This window comes from Phodopus roborovskii, unplaced genomic scaffold, assembly GCF_943737965.1.
Source record: "Phodopus roborovskii unplaced genomic scaffold, PHOROB, whole genome shotgun sequence".
Classification (NCBI taxonomy): Eukaryota; Metazoa; Chordata; class Mammalia; order Rodentia; family Cricetidae; genus Phodopus; species Phodopus roborovskii.
Genome location: NW_026126514.1, coordinates 23942605 through 23966202, shown reverse-complemented (window position 1 = coordinate 23966202; position 23598 = coordinate 23942605). Strand labels below are relative to the sequence as shown.

At 45.0% G+C, this 23598-nt stretch overlaps 1 protein-coding gene across 1 annotated transcript in view; it reads right to left on the bottom strand.

Moving 5' to 3' along the window:
• Mthfd1 (methylenetetrahydrofolate dehydrogenase, cyclohydrolase and formyltetrahydrofolate synthetase 1) overlaps positions 1–23598 on the bottom strand; it is a 60979-nt gene that overhangs the window by 13431 nt on the left and 23950 nt on the right. Inside the window, exons 7-22 of the mRNA XM_051196019.1 lie at positions 22886–23022; positions 21880–21991; positions 18188–18315; positions 17716–17813; positions 17363–17536; positions 15886–16022; positions 13513–13559; positions 12849–12956; positions 12644–12718; positions 9636–9738; positions 6669–6745; positions 5759–5899; positions 4233–4301; positions 3180–3291; positions 2949–3088; positions 45–86 (exon numbers count right to left, since the gene is read on the bottom strand). Of these exons, the coding sequence (XP_051051976.1) occupies positions 45–86; positions 2949–3088; positions 3180–3291; positions 4233–4301; positions 5759–5899; positions 6669–6745; positions 9636–9738; positions 12644–12718; positions 12849–12956; positions 13513–13559; positions 15886–16022; positions 17363–17536; positions 17716–17813; positions 18188–18315; positions 21880–21991; positions 22886–23022 (1700 nt within the window). The remainder of the gene's footprint in view (positions 1–44; positions 87–2948; positions 3089–3179; positions 3292–4232; positions 4302–5758; positions 5900–6668; positions 6746–9635; positions 9739–12643; positions 12719–12848; positions 12957–13512; positions 13560–15885; positions 16023–17362; positions 17537–17715; positions 17814–18187; positions 18316–21879; positions 21992–22885; positions 23023–23598) is intronic.

The following is a 23598-nucleotide window of genomic DNA, read 5'->3' as shown; positions in this document are numbered from 1 at the left end:
GGGTGTGACTTCCTAGGACCAGGATCAGAAATAACTGTAGTTACCTCTTTAGTGTAAGCCTCGGGAAGGGGCAGTCCAGCGGTGACCTGGAAGAAAGGAGACAAAGTCAGTCAGGTGTACACACTGACAGGCGAGTGGCTGCACCCTTCAGAGAAGGAAGGGCTGGCTGGCCAGCCGCGTGAAGCTGTTTCCTGCCCAATGGACGTGGAGCGTGACACAGGGCACAGAACAATGACTGCTGGGAGCGCCGGGTGGTTCTTTGTGAATTGAGATGAGGAGGGACTATCGATGGAGGCCACGGTTGACAAAAATATGCTTGTGGCAGGACAGTGATCCCACCGAGTGAAGTACACACCGGTGGAATGGGTGTAAGGTGATGAGGGAAAGGCAGCCTCCAGTCCTGCAAAGGGCACTATGGATGGATGCTAAGGTCAGGCCTGGGAAGAGCAACTGCAGCTCACGACTTGGCAGGAGGGGTGGGTGAGGGCTGACCTAGGATGACTGAATAACGAATAAGAGGGAATCAACAGTCCGTGTGTGCCTGCAATCCCTAGTACTGCAGACTCGCTTCTCGGTTCCCGTCAACATAGAGGTTGGAGGCCAGTCTGGGTTACGTGACCCTCTCTCAAGAGGGCAAAAGGGGGGAGAGGGTGACAAGGGAGGGCCTGTAAGTAGACTTAGAGGTATGTGGACTCTAAAGCAGTTAGCTCACTGTGTCACTAAGGGGAGGGGCCTGGGCCTGGCTTCTGGTCTGGGTGCTGATTCAGCCCTGCTGCATGGTACAGACAAAGGGTTCAGGGTTGATGCACTTGTCACTGTAGGCAACAGTGATCAAAAGCCTCTAGCTGGCTCTCCTACTCGTCAGGAAGATTTGAGGTCTGTGTATCCAGGCTATGGTGCTCTGATCCTAGAAAAGCTGCATGGAAAATAAACAGGAGGCAGCGACCTTCTGCATAGCTCCCCACAGGTCTGGCTCCTGGATAGAGAGAGCTGTAGAGGCAAAGCCTCCCCTCAGGACAGCCAGGGTGGGGGCCAGCATTATTACAGTGAGGCTTCCAGGCCCATTCAACCTTTGGACATTGCAACATAATGTTGTCACCTACAAAAATCATACTCAAGAACCGCATAAGCGAGTTACAAAAATGGAAAAATAACCCACCCCTCCTCAATGTTTGTGTACATTTAAGGCTTCATGGGGCTTTATCCCATCTATCACTGGCCACAGGCAAGTTGGTCATGCTATTGTGTAAAGACGGTGGGTGACTGAGGTGCATGTGAGATGGGAATGCCGGCTAGAATCTGAAGACAGCCTATCTAACATTCCTGACAGAAAGGGGGTGTCCGAGGTTCGGTTCTCAGGGGCAGCTAGACCAACCACGGGCTGAGAGAGGCTGTGTGAGTTAGCAGAGTGCTTTCAGACAGTCTGGACCTAACCTCCCAGGGAGGGCCCGAGGCCAAAATGATTTCCCAAATGAGCCTTCACTCTCTCACTGGGTGGACAATGATCTCTCCAAAGGTTACCTGCCCAGAGACATCTCAAGGTCATGTGTAGAAGAGAATCAATCTAATGTCTCTGGGGAGCCAGACGCAGGAGAAAGGGGAAAGAGTGCCTGCACTTCATTTCAGAAAATAGTTGCTTTTCATTTAAAAAGGCTATTTTCGTTACTGTGCAACTCAGCTCTAATTTCAAATATATTAAATATTAATAGCTGTAACTCATATAAATAAAAGCATTTTTTTTTTTTTTTTGGGCCAGGTGGTGGGCATATACCTTTAATCCCTGTACACGGAGGCAGAGCCAGGCGGATCTATGAGTTCAAGGCCAGTCTGGTCTACACAGTAAGTGCCAGGACAGCCAGAGATACAGAGAAACCCCATCTTAAAAAAAAAAAAAAAAAAAAAACACCCCCCCAAAAGCGTTTTTAGGCCATCAGCAATTTATAAGTGTACAAAGAAGGCTAGTAGTCAAACACTTGTCAGACATGTGGCAAGCTCTAGGTTCAATCCAGCCATGTGCAAAGCTCTAGGTTCAGTCCTCAGTGTACCCCCAATCCTGAAAACACATACAAAAAAAATCCAAAACACTTGAGAATTGGTCTATTAGGACAAATGGGTGTCACTGCACCAAGAAACAGATTCAAGATCTTGTTCCCTAAGTCACACTAGTAATGTCCAAAGAGCAGAAACTTAATACTACAATGATTGCTCAACAGTATAACCAACTGTACATTTTAGTCTGAAGCCAGGTGTGCTGGTACATTTACTCCCAGTACTCAGGAGGCAGAGGCAGGAGGGTCTCGTAAGTTTGAGGCCAGTCTGATCTTTAGAGGGAGTTCTAGGATCGACAGACTACAGTGTGAGACCCCGCTTCTCAAATGGCAAACAAAGAAGAGATGTGAAAATACTAGAATAAGTAGTTTCTAAGCAATAGGAGTCTAGGAAAACACGTCAGGTCCAGGAATAGCTGGCCCTAAGTGAGCCCACCCTTTGCCTCTATCAGCCGCCAGTCCTGAGCTACCTGTCTCAGGCAGCCCGACAGCTTACCGCAGGCTATCAGCAAGAATGGCTGCTCATAGCTGACATCTGCTTCTGCACTGTGTTTTCTGGCAGGCTGCCAGTGTCAATATCAAGAAGGAAAATAACATTCAGATGTATAAAGAACAGGCTGACATGGAGTTTTCTGCCAGTAAGGCCAAGCACAAGCCCTTAGAGGGGCTTAGATAGGTGGGTGACAAAACCAGTTTGGGTCCCCTTAAGATGATGCAAGGGGATCTGTCCCTGAGGGTGAGGTGGCCTGTCCATGAGTTATGTGGTCATCCTGGCTTTAGCTTTCTATCCATCAAGAGAATAAATAAGAGCGAGGGAATGCCAACCCCGGGATGAGTCATGAAATTTCCTCTAAGCCTCTAGAACATTCCTGATAACCACTCTCAGTCCTTGGTCCTCACCGTGGGGCCGCCCCCATGCATTTTAAGAGCTCTGACAGTGGCAACAAGAACCACCACATGTGGCTGGAGACCAGAATATCGGCACTTGATGTTGAAGAACTTTTCCATTCCTATGTCTGCTCCGAATCCTGCTTCAGTCACTACAAGGAAGATGAGCAAGTGTGAAATTACCATCACTGCGTGACATTAAATGCAACACAGATCCATCCACCATGGATGCACAGGACTCACCTACGAAGCCCTCAGGGCCAACAAGCTTGAGTGCAATCCGGTCTGCAATGATGGAGGAATTCCCATGTGCAATGTTGGCAAAAGGCCCAGCATGGACAAACACTGGTGTGCCCTGTGGAAACCATTACATCATGAGCAAATGTCAACCTGGCTTCACAGTGATGTCACATTAGGATTTAGCTAGAATTTAAGAAAAGACTTTTAGGAGGAAAAAACACCAAGCCACCCCTCTGTTGTGGAACAGAGTATTTGTTTAACTATGCTGTTTCACCTTGCCTGCACCCGATTAGTTTAATAAAAAAACCAAGTGGCCAATAGTTAGGCAAAGGAGGGAAAGGTGGGGCTGGCAGGCAGAGAAAAGGGGAGCCAGTCGACCAGATAGATGGGGGCCAGCCAGCAAGAAAAGCAGGATGAACAGTATGCCGATGAGGTAAACAAGCCTCAGGGAAACACATAGATTAATAGAAATGGGTTAATTTAAGTTAAAAAAGTGCTAGCTAGAAACAAGCCTAAGCTAAGGCTGGTCATTCAAAATGAAAAATAAGTCTCCGTGTAATGAATGATTTGGGGACTGGTGATCCAAGAAAGCCTGCTATACCCCTTTTTCTGGGGTAGTGCTGGGAACCAAAGCCAGGGCCTCTTACACATATCAGGTAAATGCTGTCACTGACACACACCTCCAGTCCAAAGCCATTTATATTATTTTAGACCCTTCCCCACAACTGTAAGAAAGTAAGGGAAAAGATGAGCAGCAGAAAAGGCTTGTATGGGACAACAACATGGCTCACTGGGTAAAGGTGACTGATTGCTTTGCAAGCTTGGAGACTCAAGTTCAAATCCCGAAGCCCAAGTACAAATGCCAGGAGAGGACTGACTCCAAAGCTATAACCTCACTTTCACGTGCACGCTGTGGCACACACAACCCTCCCGTAACAGACTTAAAAATCTTTAAGAAAGGTATCTGACTCTGCAAGGAAAGAAAAGTGTGCTTTCTAATCTCTTGGCTTTGAATAGATGAAGTGAATTTTGAACCCCAGGAGTTACCCAGCTCACCTCTAAGGTCTGCATGAGATTGGGCTTGATTGCATCCTTCAACAGCACCGCCACGGCTCCACTCACACCCTGCAAGACAAACCCATGAAGCCTCAACTCGTGCCAGAAGAAATCCAATCTCTTGAAACCAAAATTCAGCACTCTGGGGCTTCTCATTCATTTTAACCATCTTGGAGCAATTAGTGCTTATACCTAATCTCAGCCATTCATCTTTAGTGCTCATTTTTCCGGCCTGTACTAGGAAGCCACCAGTTATCTTGGCAGGGAGAGGAAGCAGAATGAAAATGGCCTTCATGTACAATTTCTGCAAACGCATGTGGCGCTGGAAACAAGTGCCTCAATCAAGCTCTGCGGCTGGCTGATGTGGGGAATCCATTTAGATCAGTTTAGAGTAGATATGTTAGTTCCGGCAGCAATGAGTTATTTATAACTTTGGTATCTGAGCAGAAATGGGTATGAATCAAATTCAATGTATGTTTCCCAATGCTGAAGCAAAAATACTAGCGAGAAGCCCAATTCCAATTCCTAAATCCAGCTCCCTCTTTTAAGGGATTCAATCATCACAGAGCAAACCAACGGCAAAGGAAAATCAAGCAGTGGTTCTCATTTATATTCAACATTAATGTGTTTCTAAATTTAAGGTTTGGGTGTTAAGATCTAAAACACATTATAACGGGGAAGACAAAGTTACTATTTTTCTTGCTTTTCTAAATTCATCTGCCATAACACTGGCTATACTGGTGTGTGTTGATACACACAGGCCTTTACATTTTTTGATCTAAAGCAGGTGTGGTGGCTAATGCTTATAATCCAGCATTGTGATAGCAAAATTACAGTTATGAAGTAGGATTGATATCAAATGAAGAATGGTCTGGGCTACACGATTAGCTCCTAGCAAGCTTGGGTCAGGTTGAGACCTTGTCTGAAAAAAGATTTTCTTTAAGAATTTTTATTTCAAATTTTATATCATGTACATAGAAAGCTGGGCATAGTGGCACACACCTTTCATCTCAGCCCTTGGGAAGCAGAGACAGGAGGCTTTCTGTGAGTGTGAGGCCAAACTAGCCTACCCTGAGTTCCAGGACAGTCAAGAGATACATAGAGAGACCCCGCCTAAAGAAAAAGTAACAGCAACAACAACAACCAAAAAACACCCACCAAAAACCGGAACAAACAATAAAACAAAACAGCAGAAGACCCAACCAGAAGAGAATCAGCCAAACTGGTCAATAAGTCCTTCCAAGCCAAGTGCCATGGGAGGCACCGAGGGTGACATCTCTCGTGGTGGCTTGCTCAGGAAGACACTCACAGGATGGAGGTATTATTCACACTACCTGGCACTTACAAGCACCAGTCCCTTTACCATCACTCTCTATGAGGAAATTTTTAAAAATACATAAATTTCATAATTGTTGTAATGAACAAACTCAATGAGTTAATCACAACATTTTAAGAAGAGTGTAAATTCTGCTTTCGATAATCACCGAGGGACCCCAGGATGCCATGTCACCGAGCCTGGCACTTACCAGATCCTCCACAGTGATGGGCTCTCCTTTCTTACTGGATGCCACCACCATTTTGCCCACTCTCTCTATCATGTCTTTCAGAGAAGTAGTGAGGGCCAGAACAGCCATAATTTCACTGGCCACAGAGATATCAAACTGGGCCTGTGGGCAGACAAAGAGACAAAGACAGACAGACCCTCTGTGTCAAAGTGGAAGTTAGCAAGGATGGAACAGAAAGATCTAAATCACCCCCAACAGTCAAGATTTTTAATTGTTCAGATGCCTTGAGTAATCATTCTTTAAATATTATAGGGGTTGTGGCACTGGGGCAGAGAACTTGCCTAGCATGCACAAAGGTCTGGGTTTGATCCCCAGCACCTCATAAAATGGTAGTAGTACAAGCCTGTAATCCCAGAACTTGGGTGGTGAAGGCTGGAGGATCAGAGTTCAAAGTCATCCTCAATTATAATACATTTGAGACTTTCCCTGGATTCCCACTAACCACCCCCAAATTGTAGCATAGCCAAAAGCTATTATTTTATCCCTGTGAAAGCACCTTGGTTACAGCTGCTTATATATTGGCTACAGTTTCTCTAACATAAGAGAACAACACAGGTATTCTTACATTGAAGATAGAAAATGCCAAACGGCCACAGAAGAGCAACTTTAATTAATACACACGCAAGACTATTATTCACTTGGGGTTCTCCACCTCCAGGAAAAGAATGCTGGGGGAAAACCACACAGGTGACACATGGATTTACTGCACAAGCTGTCAGGAGCGCACGGTGCCACACCCACTCACTTCCATTTTAAAAGAGAGAAGGCAGAACAACACCTGCCGGTGTGGTCGCTAGGGAGGGGATGGAGGAGGATGGAAGCCGAGAGCTAGTTCCCACGAAGCAATTACTGGAGATGAACAGACAGTTACCGTGCGTGTGTGGCCCTTCTCTGTTGGAGCCTGTCCAATAGTGATCTTCCTCAGGAATCTATCGTTGGTGTCCAGCACTATAGTGGAAAGCGAGGGCAAGGTACATAAATTAAGGAACGGAGATCCAGTGCAATGGTAGTGCAGTCTAGCACTGGCCCTAGGTTGCTCCCCACCCCCCCCCCCAAAAAAAAAACAGGAAGAAGAAAGGAAAAAGGAAGAAACACAAAGCCAGGAAAGAGAGCATATGCCTGTGATGGCAATTACTCTGTAGGCTGAGGCAGGATCATCTTAAACTTAAGGCCTTTCTAGGCTAGACAGAGTGACCCCATCTCAAAATTAAACAAATAATTCCACAAAGATGTAGGGACCATAAAGCTAAAGGGAACAGCAGAGGTGTGTTGTGTGTGTGTGTTGGTGTGTACATACGTATGTGTGTTGTTGCTCTTGTTGTTTTTGAGACACAGCCTCTGCATTATACAGCCCTGGCTGTCTTGGAATTCACTATGTAGGCCAGGCTGGCCTCAAAATCAGAGATCCACCTGCCTCTGCCAACTGAGCGCTGGGATTAAAGGCATGTGCCACCAATGCCCAGCTTAGCAACAGTTTCAGAACAAATCTAACCTAATGATAATCTATTAATACTTAATTTCAACATGGACAACAAACTAAAATACAGTGTAGGAAACACAGCCACACACAGAAATGTAGAAGGATGGCTCTTAAAGCAAAGGATTGTGGAGTGGTTGAACTTCATTTCTTCCAAGGAATTCAAACAATTATAAAATCTGGACTCTACTTCAAAGCACATTCTATATTAACAGAAAAAACAAAAAACCAGAACAACCCAGCTTTTGAAAAGGCTAAGGTATGTACTGCCCTGTGGTGTGATTCTCTGGCCATACACCCACACAAGGGCCATCAACTCAGACCAAGTGCAAATGCCTGTGAAACAAACATTCCAAGTCACAGGTGTGGCCTCTCCTCAGCACATTGTCTTGTGATGACAGAATATATACCCAACTATATGACCTCAGGTGACCACCAACCAATCCAGCCCTCGCTTCCCAGGACTAGCTCTTGTTCACTCTTCAGGGGGCTCCTACATTTGATTTTCTTATGAATGGGATCCAAGGTAACATATTTCACCTTTGCCATGGGTTCGTGGCACAAGGTTCCATAGCCCTTGGAATGTTAAAAGGACAGAGAACCTCAGGAGGAGTATGGTGACCAAGCACAATGGCTTGGAGGAATGGAGGTGAAGACCTATAAAAATCACCGCCATCATTGTTGTCCTCGTCATCATCACATTTACATGTATAAAGCATCATCATCATCACCATATTGACATGTATAAAACAGTGAGTTTCCAGGCTGGTTACCACATGAAAGTACAAGGAAATGGGTATATAGATCTTATGTAGGTCTCCAGCTGCCTCTTCCTTAATTGTGTCTTTTGTAACAAACCAATAAACATCAGGAAAAGAAGTCAGTGGTGCCTCATGCCTGTAATTCTAGCACTTGAGAGGCTGAGAATCAGGAGTTCAAGGTCAGTGTGGGCTACATAGTAACTCTGGCTACACACCAATAACATCCCCCCCACACACTAAAGTAAATAATTAAACAGTAGTAAATCCTCATAACATATGGTGAGCTTGCTTCCTTCTAAAAATAATGCTGTGGGGTCTTGAGAGATGGCTCAGTGGTTTAGAGCACATATTGCTTTTGCAGAAGACTGGGGTTGAGTTCCTAGCATCCACATGGCAGCTCATAGGCATCCATAATAACTCCAGTTCCAGGGGATCTGATGTTTTCTTTCAGTCTCCTTGGGCACCAGGCATGGATATGGTGCTCATACATGCATGCAGGCAAAACAACCCCCACACATGATATAATAAATATATTTAAGAAATTTAAAATGTTACAACATTTGCTTAAAGCTATTGAGGAAAGAGTAGAAATGCCAGTATAGTTTTTCATATTAAGAATGTCATTTTGGGGCTATAGAGATGGCTCAGAGGCTAAGAGCATTGGTTGCTTTTCCAGAGGACTTGGGTTCCAGAACAGGCATGACAGCTCAAAACTGAAATTTCAGTTCCAGGGTATCTGATGCCCTCTTCTGGTCTCTGTAGACAGTACATGCATTGGGTACATAGGCACAAATGAAGGCAAAACACTCATACACATAAAAATTAAAAAAAGAATGTCACTTTTAAAATGCCATTAGGCCAGGACAGTGGACCACACCTGTAATCTCAGTAGGGACATGGATGCAGCAGGGCTAGTTGAAAGTCAACCTTGGCTACGATTCAAGACCAGCCGGGCTACATGATCAAAACAAACTCCCCAAACTCCAAACCAACAGGGCATTAGCAGTTACAGTGTCAATAAAAACAAGAAAGAAGTTGGTAAGTTCCCTTATGGTGCATTCTGCATGACTAGATGGAAATTTCTTCTCTACAGTGAGACAGAAGAGATGGGTAGAAAATAAAACCCCAAGCTAATTGTACACAGAAAAACAACATATGGCATTGAAGTCAGGCAAGCGTCTAAAAAGCTTAAGGCTGATGAGCATTACAAGAAAGTTAATAAAATGAGAAATGATGAGCAGGCTGAAGGGATTGATGAAAACTCAAGTCACTGGTGCCAGAAGAGTTCTGACAATAAAGAACACATGATTCAAGTGATTAGACATCATTCTCCCACTTCATGACAAGAAAACTTTCTGCATAAAATTGAAACTTAAAAAACGTTATTTTTGGTTTATGCATGAACTTCCTTGAAACCCTCATTTCAATCAACACTGAACAGACAGTAGACATTCAACCAGTCCCACAAGGGGACATATACAAAGCGGCTAAGTTGGCAAGCAAAGTAAAGGATATCCTGGACAGCATCCTGAATCAGGAGCATCCTGGGGGCGTGGGAGGTGGAGTTACCATAGCAAAGGACGCTGTGCAGCATACATACCTCTCTGCCACGTTATGGTTTCTGGATCAATTTCCAATCTTACAAATCTGATTATCTCGTCATCCGTCAGCGTGGCGGGGTCAGTCTTTTCAATGCCTAACCTCTGAGAGAGGAAAAAAAAAATAGTAATAAAAATAAAAAAGTAAAATAAGACATAAAATGAGACAAGAGCCAGCACTCAAGAGGCAGAGACAGGCAGATCTCTGAGTCTGGTCGACACAGCATGCTGCAAGACAGCTGGGGCTGTATAGCTTAGTCTTTGTCTCAACAAAACAACACACCAAGGCGAGAGCTTTCATTTGTTCATCCCCGTTTCCTGATTATGGATGTAGTGTCACCAGCTGCTGCAGGCGCCTGCCTGCTGCAGTGCTTGCCCACTACGATGGACTGTAGTGAAAGGTAAGCTGAAATAAATGCTTTCTCCCTTAAAGACAGAGTGAAACAAACGAAACAACCCCAAAACAAAAAGAAAACAAGGAAGCGTATTTGTTATATTGAGATAGGGTCTCTGCTGGGAAATAAGGACCACGAACCCAGTTTGTGGCACTTCCTTGGACCGGCAGCATCTTCTATTGGAAGGGAAAATTGCAACCCTTTGGCTAAGCCTGGAGGGTCTTTCTTATCTGCACGTGGTATGCCTGCCTCTGTAACTCGGCTCCAGAGAGAGACTTGCCTCAACATGGCCACAAAACAGCCCCGACGGAGAAATACCAGTGCATTTCTGGATCCATCAAATATATTGAAATGAAAAGCAACACGCAAAGCTTAAAAACCAGACTACTGAGAAACCCACTGAAGTCAAATTTTAGGGAAGGCAAAAATGAGCAGCAATGAGTTAAAAAAAAAAAATCAATTAAAACTTTTACATGTTTTTATATGGCCCAATACTTTTGCTGACTTCTTACTGTTCTAAAGACACAAAGAAAGGGGCTTTTAAATTTTACTTCCTTATAGAGTCTAGGTACTTTTAAAATTTATTTATAGTGTCTACCCAGGTCACTTTTCAAAATGGAAAATGTTTATAAAATTGCCCTCTTCTCACAGGGCAGTCATGAGTGAGTCCCAGCAAGACCTATGGTTCTTTCCATTATTATTATTATTATTATTATTATTACTACTACTACTACTACTACTATGTCCCAGAACTCATTCTGTAGATCAGGTTGGCCTTAGACACAGAGATCCACCTGCCTCTGCCTCCCAAGTGCTTCGATTAAGGGTGTATGCCACATTTCTTTTCTTAGATATGAGAATATGAAAACCTCAGGTATGTCTCTGGAATTGTTTGCCGGGTGCCCCACAAGCCTAGAACTTGATACTGTTCAAAGAAACCCAAAACCCCTCAGTCAGCCTAACAACTGGCTATTGGAGGTGATGGTCAATCTCACCTGTCAATTTGATGAGGTCTAGACCCACTGGAGATGGTATGGGGAATGATCCCAATTAGGTTAATGAAGCTGGGAAGATCCACCCACCCACCATTGGTGATATATGTTGAGTTATGACCCTGCATTGTACAAAAAGGAAGTGAGCCTGGAGAATACCCACAGCCCCTTCGGCTTCTCCAGGAGAATATGACATGACCAGCTAGCTGCCTTAGGCTCCCCAGCTGTGACTTTCCTACCATGATGGACTGTAATTTCCAACTGTGAGCCAAGACAGAGTCTTCTCCCTTCAGGTGGTTTTGTCTGAGTTTTTTTTTTTTTTTTTTCTTTAAATCATAGTAACCTATTTTTGTCTGAGCACTCTGGGCAGACTATGAAAACACTATGTATCAGAGTACGGTGACACCTTTAAGGCCAGCACTTGGGAGGCAGAGGCAGGCATTGAGTTCGAGGCCAGCCTGGTCTACAGAGTGAGTTCCAGGACAGCCAGCATTATACAGTAAGACCCCATCTCAAACACACAAACACACACACACACACACACACACACACACACACACACACACACAGAGTATCCCTGCATTATTCCTTTACAGTTGTCCCTTCCTTCCCCTGGACCCATGATCCTTGGCATCCAGTGGTTTGATGTCCATTTACATCTCACCGAGGATGCTACATAAACAGAGGCACAGCCTATGACTTTTTGATACTGGCTTCTTTTATTCAACATAATTCCTTTGAGAGTCAACCAAGTTGTTGTGCACTTCAGCAACCCATGTCTTTTTATTGCACAGATGCACCACAATTTGAGTAACCAGTCAACCATTGAAGAACACTGAAGAGTTTCCTCACTTTAGGGAGATTTTTAATAGAGTCATTAAAACATTCATATATAGGGTTGTGTGCACACCAATTTTCATTTTTATTGTTAAAAATCAAAGAATGGAATTTCGGGATTATGCAATAAAACATGTGCTTATTGATGGATATAGAATTGGGTAGATTATTCAGGATGTAAGTGCACTTTCTTTGAAAGCCCAATGACCTGGGTTCAATTCCTCAAACCCATGTAAAGCCAGATGTGGTGGTGCACACCTATAAGCCCAGCATTCCTACAGTGAGATGGGAGAAACATACACTGCCTTAGCAGCAGAATGGAGTGGCCCTGCCCCAACAAATTGAGGAGAACTGAATCAGAAGCTGTCCCCTGACCTCTACATGGTGCTATGACCCACGCATGCCCACACTTAACACATAAATATTTTTTAAAATGGCTACATGTCAAAGAAATTCAAATAAAGTACAGAATTCACTAATTCTCCCAGACTCCTTTCTCTCTGTTGGGCAAGCATTACTAAATTCATTTTTATAGAAGCTGAACCCAGAGGAGGCCCACAAAGAGTCTGCTCAAGATCACCGGATGGGGGGAGCAGAATTCAAATTCAAATTCTAGAAGCCCCACATCTCCATCCACAGTCTTTCCACACTGAAAAGCACCTGTTCTCTTTCTCGTTAATTGAGGGCAGATTGTCAGTGCTCTATTTACTATAGGATCAATGACTTACAGTTTATAAAGAAAACCCCTACCATTAATCCCTGTTGTTTCTCACAAACTCTGCTTACCTGCAACCTTCGGATCTGGATATCACAGAACTTTCTCGCTCCGTCTTTTGAAGGTACCAAACGATTAAAGAGAGCCTTAGAGAAAGGGAGGAAAAGAGCTTTAGATGAGGAGCTACCCACTGCCCTACCACCTACCCCAGCACCCAAGGGACCAACACTAATTCAGGTAAGCTCCCCCTTCCCCACCCCTCCCTCTGCATCCTACCTTTTCCGTCTGGGTCAGCTCATGAAATATCCGAGTATCGATGGCAGCAGCCACGAGGTTATTAGCTGCAGTGATGGCATGGATGTCACCAGTGAGGTGAAGATTAAACTATAAAAGAACAGAAGCCATAGCAGCCTCGGCTGGACCCTGCCTCGCCCCACAATCAACTCAAGCTGCACTAACAGCCGTGGGTGCTGGCTGGAGCACAGCTGGCGGCCAGGCTCAGGAGTGGGCTTCTCTATGAAAAGTAAATGCCTGAAAAACTAGGCATGGCGGCTTATGCCTTTCACCCCAGCACTCGGGAGGCAGAGTTGCCAGTTCAAGGACAGCCTGAGCTACACAGTGAACATTGGAACTTTATTTATTTTAAAAGAAAAATGCCTGCCTATTTGTCCCTTGAAGCAACTCTTCTCAAAGAAAGGATTAGCAGTTCTCCATAAAAGCGTCCAGAGAACAGAACACACACCCTACCACTGAGGTCAACAGAGCCTGCTCCCCTCAGGGTCCCTACATCCATCCTTGTGAGGTGTGGACTCTGGTACCACACAGCACGTGTTCACTGCTCAAAATGATTATCCCCACCGAAAGGCAGACCCTGGGACCAAGCTATTGTCACAAGTCTATCACACAGACACGGGTTGAGTCAGGCCCTGGACTGCTTTACCTCTTCCATAGGGATGACCTGGGAATAGCCGCCTCCTGCAGCGCCACCTAGGGGACAGACCAAGGGTGGACTCAGGTTAACTCGCTCCTCCATGACTTGGAACCCAAAGACTGACAAATCCATTTTCATAACTACTAAGCATACTGTTTGTTTACTGTTTAGTCATTTGGACAGATGAGAGCAGGTGTTTTCTAATTTTCTTCAGCGCACTAAAACACTTGATCATGTTCACACTGAACAGCCTCTCAATTGAAATATGAGTGCAAATGACAAAACCATGAACACACACATACATACCTACTTATTATCTTTAGAAATAGGCTCCCTGTGATTCCTAACATATTAAAAAACCCAGATGACAGTTACATAAAGGCAAGCCTGTTTAATTTCCTACTCTTACAAAGCTACTCTAGCTTCCAAAAAAAGGAATCTTGAAGGTACACACCTAACACAGAGACACCACTGGCTCTTTCAGAATAGAAGACACATATTAGAAAACAGCTGAGCTGCTAGGGTTCTGCTGGCCTATGAGGTTATAAAAAGGTCTGTCAAGACGTCCAGGGTGCCTTAACTTCAGGTAAGCTAAATGCCAGCGTAAAGAACAGATTTGATTTTTGTGAGGAGGAGACCATGTAAGGAGAAAATTCATTAAGAGGAAATGAGAACAATGGGTTCTCCAATCAGAAAAAGGGGAAAGGCTCCTGGGGTCAGAAGGGGATTGTTTAGCCTCTCGTGGTGGCGCACTAATCCCAGCACTCAGGAGGCAGAGGCAGGGTGATCTCTGTGAGTTTGATTTCAGCCTGGTCTACAAATCTACACAGAGAAACCTTGTCTTGAAAAGTCAGAAAAAATAAAAGGGGTGATGGTGGTGGTGAGGATTGTTAGAAGCTCAAAGGTCGGGCACAGTGGCTCATACACAATTCCAGCACGCTTCCGATGTCAAAGTGGTCAGCCTGGGCTCACAGTGAGTTTTGGACCAGCCCAAACTACCTGGAAAGACCTTGTCTCAAAGACAAAATGAAGCTAACAAACAAGTCAGACCTGGGGGGGGGGGTGTAATGCCTGCTGAGAACACTTGCATTAATTACTGGAACAAGCAAAGCAGAACATGATACCTTGTCATCTAGCAAATGAAAAAGCCACTTCTAAGAACATATTATAATTAGCAAAAATCGTTTCAATTAAAGGAGTATGTTTTGAAAGTAGAAGCAAAACCTGTCTAGGAAAACAAAGAGGAGTGATGGGAGGGGAAGGAGTGAGAAAAGGGAGGGTATGGGGGTTTGGGGTATGCACTGCATGTTTGTGTCAAAGCATCCTTGCGTAGCATAGCACCATGTGCAAAGAAAGCTAAAACAAAAACAAGCATGTCTGAGTGTGCAGCTCGGCGGCACTGTTTGCCCGGCAAATGTGTGATGCCCTGAATTTAATTCCAACCAACGCATGCAAAATAAATAATAAATAACCTGGAAAAAAGGAGAGGACAAAAGAGATCATCACAAACTGCAGAGATCACAATCAGGAGGTTAAATATGGTCACCAATCCAATGTTGTCACCTAATCAAGTGTTGTGTGTAGTGGCCTAGCGTGAGAGGCAAGAGCTGCTGTGGTCTGAGTTTTAGTGGTTCTCAACCTTCCTAGTGCTGCAACCCTTTAATACAATTCTTTGTGTTGCGGGTTACTTTTCAACTGTAATTCTGCTACTGCTATGAATCGTAATGTAAATATCTGATATGCAGATATCTGCTATGTGACTTTAAAGCTTTAGGGGCTCGGGGGTAAAGGTGCTTGCTGTCAAGTCTGACAACCAGAATTTGATCCCTAGGATCCATATGGTGAAAAAAAAATGAACAAATTAAGCAGGTTGCCCTCTGATCTCCACACACAGGCTGTCACACACACACACAAAATGAAAAATGGTGCTGTTAACCAAGGTACCAATAAAGTCTCACTGTTGCTATCATAAAGCGGTGATGATATCATCTCATATGGGAAGAGAGAATGACGTACACACAAAGTGATTAGTACAATACCTAGCACAAAGCATACACTAAATGGTGGCAGGCTTTTTTTATTCTTTGGGGCTGATCTGTTGCAGTGGAAGCCTGGATCAGCAGCCATGATTTCCATTTTTGTTACTGTGTCAGTAGAGCGGATATCAGGGTCTAATAAACGCCCCTTGAACTCCATTTTACATATCCCCAAGGACACCTGTTGTAGCAAGTCCTAAGTCGTGGGGTAACAAGGAAACCCTTCCTCAAAGGCATCAGGATACAAATGTCTGAAGCAAATATTCCAGTTGAAGCCTATGGGTAAAGTCAGTCTGGGAGGGCTAAGGGAAAGGCAGGGGAGGCAGGTCCCTCTGACCACAAGTACCTTTTATTCCAAAGGTGGGTCCCTGAGAAGGCTGTCGGACACAGGCAAAAACGTTCTGATTCAGGTGGGCTCCGAGGGCTTGCACCAGCCCAATTGTGGTTGTACTTTTCCCTTCTCCCAGGGGTGTTGGAGTTATTCTTCAAGGAGAGAGCAAAAGATCATGGAATTAATGTCACTCGAATCACTGAACACTCTAGAGGTGACTCCTGAATAGAATAATAAGAACAAGGGGCCAGAGACATGGCTCAGTGGTTAAGGGCACTTGCTGCTCTTCAAGAGTTTGGATCCCAGAGTCCATGTACTTAACAAACCACTTAGGCTTGCAGCCCTCTATAACTTAGCTCCAGAAGAATCCTATGAAGAATCTTACAGGCTCTTCTGATCTCTGCAGGCACACACAAGCACAAAATATAGACCCCCCCCAAAAAAAAGTAATTTTCAAAAACTTAAAACTAATAATAATAATAATAAAAAAAAGGTCTACCGTATGGCCCCACCACATCAAAGCCTTACTGTCCTTACTGTGAGTTCCATCCGGAACCCAGATAAAGGTGGAATGAAAAAGCCAACCCACACTGTCCTTCAACTTCCACATAAGCAGCCCTACATGCAGATAATCATGTATGCAACACAACAGTACAATTTAAAAGAACTTTGGCTCTACTTACTATAGGAAAGAATTATAACCGACACGACCCTGGTATCCCATGATTTTTTTTTTTTTTTTTGAGTTCTTTTTATAAAAATTTAATTTTATGTGTATGGATATTTTTGCCTGGATATGTCTATGCACCACATGTATGGAGTGCCTGTTAGAGGAGATCACATTCCTCAACCTGGAGTTACAGACAGCTCTGTGAGCTGCCATGTGGGTGCTGGGAACTGAACCCAGGTCCTCTGCAAGAGCAGCCAGCGCTCTTAATCACTGAGCCATCTCTCCAGCTCTCCCCCCTTAAAAAAAAATGTACTTATTTGTTTTTGTTTATGTGTTTAACCCGCATGCTTGTAAGTGTACCGTATGCATGCTTAGTGCTCTAAAAGGCTAGAGGAGGCCATCAGACCCCCTGGAATTGCTTCTTTCGGAGTCTGTGGGCACCCACTTTCTCTCATTCTCCCTCTCCCTCCCTCCCTCCCTCCCCCCTCCCTCCCTCCCTCCCCCCCCTCTCTCTCACACACACACACTCATAAATTAAAGAACTAAATCCTTAAAATAACAACAGGTTTGCCTGGGCAGTGGTGGCACACGACATCAATCTCAGCACTGGGGAGGCAGATCTCTGAGTTCAAGGCCAGCCTGGTCTATACAGAGTTCCAGGACGGCCAGGGCTGTTACACAGAGAAGGCCTGTCTGGAACAACAAACAAACAAAACCACCGCCAGCATAAGACTGAGCTAACAGCTCTTCCACACATGTGTACCGAGTGCAAATGCCACCACTGGTGATCCCGGAAGATGTGCTGGCAAAGGGCATACATACCCAGCCACCACCACGTATTTCCCGTCAGGCTGGTGCTTCAGGCGTTTCAGTGTGGACAGTGACACTTTGGCCTTTGTGCTCCCGTATGGTTCCACCTCTTCTGTGAGCAGCCCGATTTCTCGGGCCAGGTTACAGATGGGCTTTGGCTTGCAAGACCGCGATATATTGATGTCACTTTAGAAACACAGGGATGGATGTCAGTCTTTACCTACTGCATTTAACAAACCTCACTGGTAACAGCCCCCTCCACCCCATCCCTCTACCGCTTGTCAGCAGACACACCCATGGACCACAGCACCCAGCGGTTAAACCCTAGCCAGCCACAAAGTTCTAACCAAGAGCGTTTCACTCACCTCGGAACGGGTGTCTGGAGGCTCAGCTTGTTGTACTGAATTGTCCACTTTCCCGGCTTAAATTTCTTCAAGAAACGCTGTGCGCTCTCTACTGTGCTCTGGGCCCAGTGACAGAAATGGAGATAGGAAGGTGAACAGTTTAACTCCGCAATCAGTCCCGAGGTCCAGGCCATTACAGTTCGGTCCCCAACTGAGCCCGTTCATGATCACCCCTGTAAAAACCTCAACTAGGGGTGAGTGAGGGCCTTCGTCTGACCCACATCAGCAGGGGGAGAGCCAGGTAGTATGTTCCTGCTTCAGTTCTAAATTCCAAAGGTGTATGTGAGAAGGGCGCCTCTTCCTCTGCTAATGGGACAGATAGCATCTCTTGGTTCTCTCCTCTCACACCACTTTCCTTCAGCAGACCCCCGTCTGTGCCTATGACCAGGTCTATAGTGGTACCTTTGGGTAGAAAGGCCTTTCTGCACCGTACCTGCATCAGCATCGCCACCGTCATGGGCCCCACACCACCGGGGACAGGTGTGATGAAGCTTGCCCTCTCCTTGGCCTCATCATATGCCACGTCACCCACAACTTTCCTTCCATTTGGTTTTGTATCATCTGGTTCAGAAGAGGAGGGGGAGAAAAAAGCCAAGCCAAGCCTCAGAGTCACAATAATGGTATTAATCTCCAACTTCAGTGGTTAATTATGTCAGTTTGGTCCCCTCTCCACAAAAGGTCTGTGTACAATGGAAGCGTGCATTAGCCCTCTGACGCTCAAGTGTCTGCTTTAATTAAAGCTACTGGACGGGGCTGGGGTGTGAAGTTCAGTGGCGGAGAGTGGTCCAGCATTTGTTAGGTCCTGAATTCTGTCCCCAGCAAAATCTGAGACAGACGGCAGATGTTCACCATCTTCAAGGGGAAAAAAAAATGTATTACCTGAAAGACCTCATAAGATGTGTAAATGGCAAGAAATGAAATTTAAAATAATTTAAAAATAAACAAGATAAATCCTTTTTAAAGAGGGCATTTTCAGATCCCAGAGAATCCTTTTGTAGTCTCTGGTGATAAATAAAATGTGTTTTTTTTTATTCTTAAAACTGAAGACCTTTTAAAATGTTAATTTGCCAATTTGCCAAGGCCTACAAAGACTTTTTTTTTTTTTTTTTTTTTTTGGTATACAAAGCTTCAACTATGTCACAGCTGCCAGATACCGTTTCTACAGCAACTGTCAGCAGTTAGTGAGTTCCAGGCAGGAGCTGGAGGAACAATTCAACATCCAGTTCCAAAGACAGCAGTTACTTAAATGCTTGCTCAAGGCAAAGAATATAATTGTGCTTCCCTTAAAAGGACCAGAACTACAAATCTCACCAGCAAAGAATAGCTATTCAAGGGAACAAGCTCGGTGATGCACCATTGCTCAGTCACACAAAGAACATCCTACACTCTGCTCACTCACACAAAGAACATCCTACACTCTGCTCTGGTATACTTCCGAGCTCTGCTGGGGATAGGCCTAGACACTTCGGTAACCCCAGGGAGGGTCTGGTAAATCTTAGCCACATTGCCACCTCTCTTTGAGAAGTGTCTCTATGGCCAAGTTTTCAGATGTAGCCAAAAACAAACAAAACCCAAAACTAAGAAGTCCTTTCATGGACTGCCCTACGCCCTTAGCGGGTCCGTGTTTACTTGAGGTCCAAAATGTACAGGCCTAACACACACCTGCTCACAATGTTTTAGGTTACTAGAGAGGCTAAAGCAGCACAGTAAGGCAAGCAAGATTCTCCTTGTAGTCCTCAAAGCCATTCAGAATGCTAAGGAGGAAGGAAGGATGGTTCAGAGTGCAGAAGCACAGCCTTGGAGCCCCAGAACCCACGGAAGAAGCCATATCCCTGCCATTCCAACAGGGTTCCCCTGACTTCCACACATGCCCCACAGCATGAATACACCCACCAAACACTATGAGGGCTGATTTAATGATGTGTTGACAAAGGGACAAGAGCCTCACAGGTATTATGTGGTCTGTGGGAAAGTGATCACTAATCGTTGCTTGGGCTATCCATTCCTAGCCCTAGACTCTCTCTTTCAATTGAAAATTCCAAGCGTAGAATTCAATGGAGTTTGACCCTGACATTTAATTTGGAGACCTCTAACTATGGAGGCCAGGACAGAAGCTATTATACAGGGTGAGTGGAGACTAGATCTGGGCGTGGTAAGGAATCTGTCCCTTCAAAATGAAACATTAGCACTTCTCAAATCACCTTTACTATCAAGCTAAGCAGGAAAGACACATTCACAAGTTCTGACCAGTACTTTCTAAAAATACTCTTTTGAAGTAACTGGAGATGTGGCTCAGTGGAAGAAAGCTTGCCCTGAATGTGCAAAGTCCCGAGTTTGATTCCCCAATTCTTCAAATCAAAAAAAAAAAAAAAAAAAAAAAAAAAAAACAACAACTACAAATAGATATGCATTAACTCATTAATTGGTAAAGGAATTTATACCTTTTATCCTTGAGTGGATCACACAAACAATTCTCATTTATTTTTTAATAAGCTAAAACTCGGATTCTTGTGCTTGCTAAACCCCTGTCTACCACTGAGACTCAATTCTCAAGCAGAAAACTTAAAAAACACGGAGCAAGAATTGGCTGGGGGAGGGGGGGGAGAATGGGATGGGACGGGACTAAATTGCTTCATCAAATGAAGCTATCCCAAGAACAGTCTTTAAGTCTTGAAACCTACCTCTGGCCTGTAACCCAGTGATTGATTTTACCATTCTCAGGGAACTACACAGTCCAACCTTACTGACATTTCTGTGCCCATATACCCAGAACTGGTGAAAACGCTGATGACCACCCCTGCTATTTCGCCACTGACATGGGAAATCAAAGTTTCAGACATACAGCAGAATTCTAGATCTCCTGATCTCTAAAAAGTAAATAAATAAACATCTCTCCCTTCCTGAAGCAATAAGACAGAATAATCCAGGGTGTAGCACAGCTAGGCAAACTACCACCGAGCTCAGGTTTTCTTTTCTATCTCATGTCTCATCTTTTTTTTTTTTTTTTTTTTTTTTTTTTTTAGGGGAGGGGGTGTTCGAGACAGGGTTTCTTTGTGTAGCCCTGGCTGTCCTGGAAATCACTTTATAGATCAGGCTGGCCTCAAACTCAGAGATCCGCCTGCCTCTGCCTCCCGAGTGCTGGGATTAAAGGCATGCACCACCACCTCCCACTCTTTTTTAAAAATGCCCATAGTAGTTTATGATCCAGAGATGCGGGGATGTAAGCAGACTGAGCTTAGATGTCACATTGCAAGTATTCACAGTGGGAAGATCAGGAGAGCGACTTCTTCTGCACCAGTTAGACAATTACACCCAGAAAATGAGTGATCAATTATGAGCTACTGTCTTAAAAGTGAGGCCGAGTGGGAGGGAGGTTAGAAACGGTGAGAACTTGACAGTGACTAATGCTCCTGGCAGTTCAGTGTCTGCATTTTAAACTTCAGATGGGAAGGGAGAAAAAAAAATATATCCTTGCTGCAACTCGCCTCAACAACTCAAAAGATCTGAGTGCTAGTGTGAGAAGGCAGGGTCCAGGACCACCAGGAGAAGGCAGCTCGGAGACCACTGAGGAGTTGACTGTGGAGCCGGAAGAACACCAGATACAAGACATACAGAAATGCCAAGTTCTGTGTGATCAGAGCTGGGGGGAGAAGGATTTTCAGAAGACAAAGCTCATCTCTGGGTGACAGGAAATAAGATATAGCTTAGGAAGAACTGACATGGAGGAGAGGGACTGAAGAGGCTATTTAAATCCCAAATACAGAGAAGGGTGATTGCTGGTACAGTTCAGTGGGAGAGCACTTGCCTACTATGTGCAAGGTCCTGGGTTTGATTCCCACAACCACAGAATGAATGCATGCATGCATGCATCCATGAATGAATGAATGCCTAAGTAGACTCCACAACTGAGTCATAGTCACTCACAGAACCCAAGGCCTTCCATAGTGCTCAATGCACAATAGTTACTGAATTAGTTACTGGTCCTTTCATCAGTTCACACACACGCATGCACGTGCAGATGCAGACACAGATGACAAAGGCATGGTTCCTGTCCCAAGTAAGTAGGACAGAGAAGGGCAGCACAAGAATCCATCAAGCTAGCTGGGTGGTGGAGCTACTACTCACCTGGAACGTAGTTGATCCCACAGTCTATGACGACAGCCCCGGGCTTGATCCATTCCCCTTTCACCATCTCAGGCTGTCCTGCGGCAACCACCAGAATGTCTCCTTTGTTTATCTAGGGGAGGGGATCAAGACTCCAGAGATGAAGTAATCAAACACATACACCCCTAGAAGTGGGAGGGAAAATCCTGAGCTGTGGCATTACATTTTTAGTATTCCACAACGCTTTCAGGGACACTGGGGAAGGCCTCAAGTGCAAGCCGCAGAGGCTCTGCTGACCCACCCCATGCCGTGCTCAATCCTGTAACACCAGAAGCCTCCTTTCACTAGTTATTTTCCCAATGGGAAAGGCCATGAGAACTTGTGGGGGCTGGGGAAGCACAGGGCTGGAGTCAGACTCAGGACAATATTCCTGGTGATGTAACCCTGGAGACTGTACCCTCTTTTATGGGATGTGAATGCTACCACCATCACCACAGAGCAGTTTAAGAACATTAAAGACAGTGCCAGGCCTCTATCTTGTCCTCTGCCCACATAAAAAACTACACTGCCAACAAGGACATGGCTGTGTGAACATTCTTGGATCAGGAATACAGTGCCAAAAACAAGCTGCTGGAGCCAAGGATATAGCTCAGTGGTAAAATACTGCTCTACTATAGGGGGTTCAACCCAGCCTAACAACAATAATAAGGCAACAAAGAAACAGCTAAAGATGCCCACTGGACACATCCGATTCTAGAGCGTCTCCATTCCCATAGCCAACAACACCATGCCTGAGAGACCTGTACTTGACATAATTCCACTGTCAGGCATCATTCCCCACATAATACTTCCAAGCCCTGTCTGCCAAGGGGCTGACTGGTGTAGAGAGTATAGGTCAGAATGAGGGGAATAAATGTGGGCAAGTTCGTGATTTGAATTTGTTCCTATAGCACAGCATAGTTGCCTGGGCTAAGTGAGATAATGCAGCCGCGCACGCTGGATGCCTACTGCACTCTGGGCCTCCTACCTCTTTGTCCAGATCAGCAGTCTTGGAGTGGCAGGTGGTCACTGTAGCATTGTTCCATAGGAGCAGGTCATGCATGGGGGCACCAACTATTTTACTTCGCCCAACCACAACAGCGTGCCTTCCGGCAATCTGCACACCTGCAAGAGAAGCCACCCAGATGGAAGACAGAGCCTAAGTGCAGAATAGATGCTTTGCATCAGACAGCAATCTTCCTAAGCACACTCCCTGGGCAATCACGTTCTCAGTTCCAGCCACAGTCTGGGACTTGTACACTATCCTTCCCGCAGTGGGGCTTGGAGATCTGCTTAGGCCAAGATCTGTTCATTGAGTCATAAGGGAGTGGGAAGAATCCTACACTCAGAAAAGAAACCTCGACACACAGCTAACAGCCATATGGAAGTAGTTATCAGATTAAACTCCATGGGAAAAACAGTCTTGAAAACTATGGTATGTGGAACAGGGTCAGAGCAAAGGCGGAAATTAGATTAGTATCAATGAGGCTTTCCAAATTTGGTGAGTTTATTCATATACTTTCTCATCCAAAATTCTGCCTGGCTTAGGGCCTGAACCACAGGGTTATTTGCAGGGAAATGATAAAGGAAGTGATAACGGGAACTGTAAGTGACTGGAAAGCATCTTTGCTGACTTAGCACCTATGCTTCTGACAATGCATCAACAACATCCCCCCCCCCCCAACCCCAGTGCTGGGGACC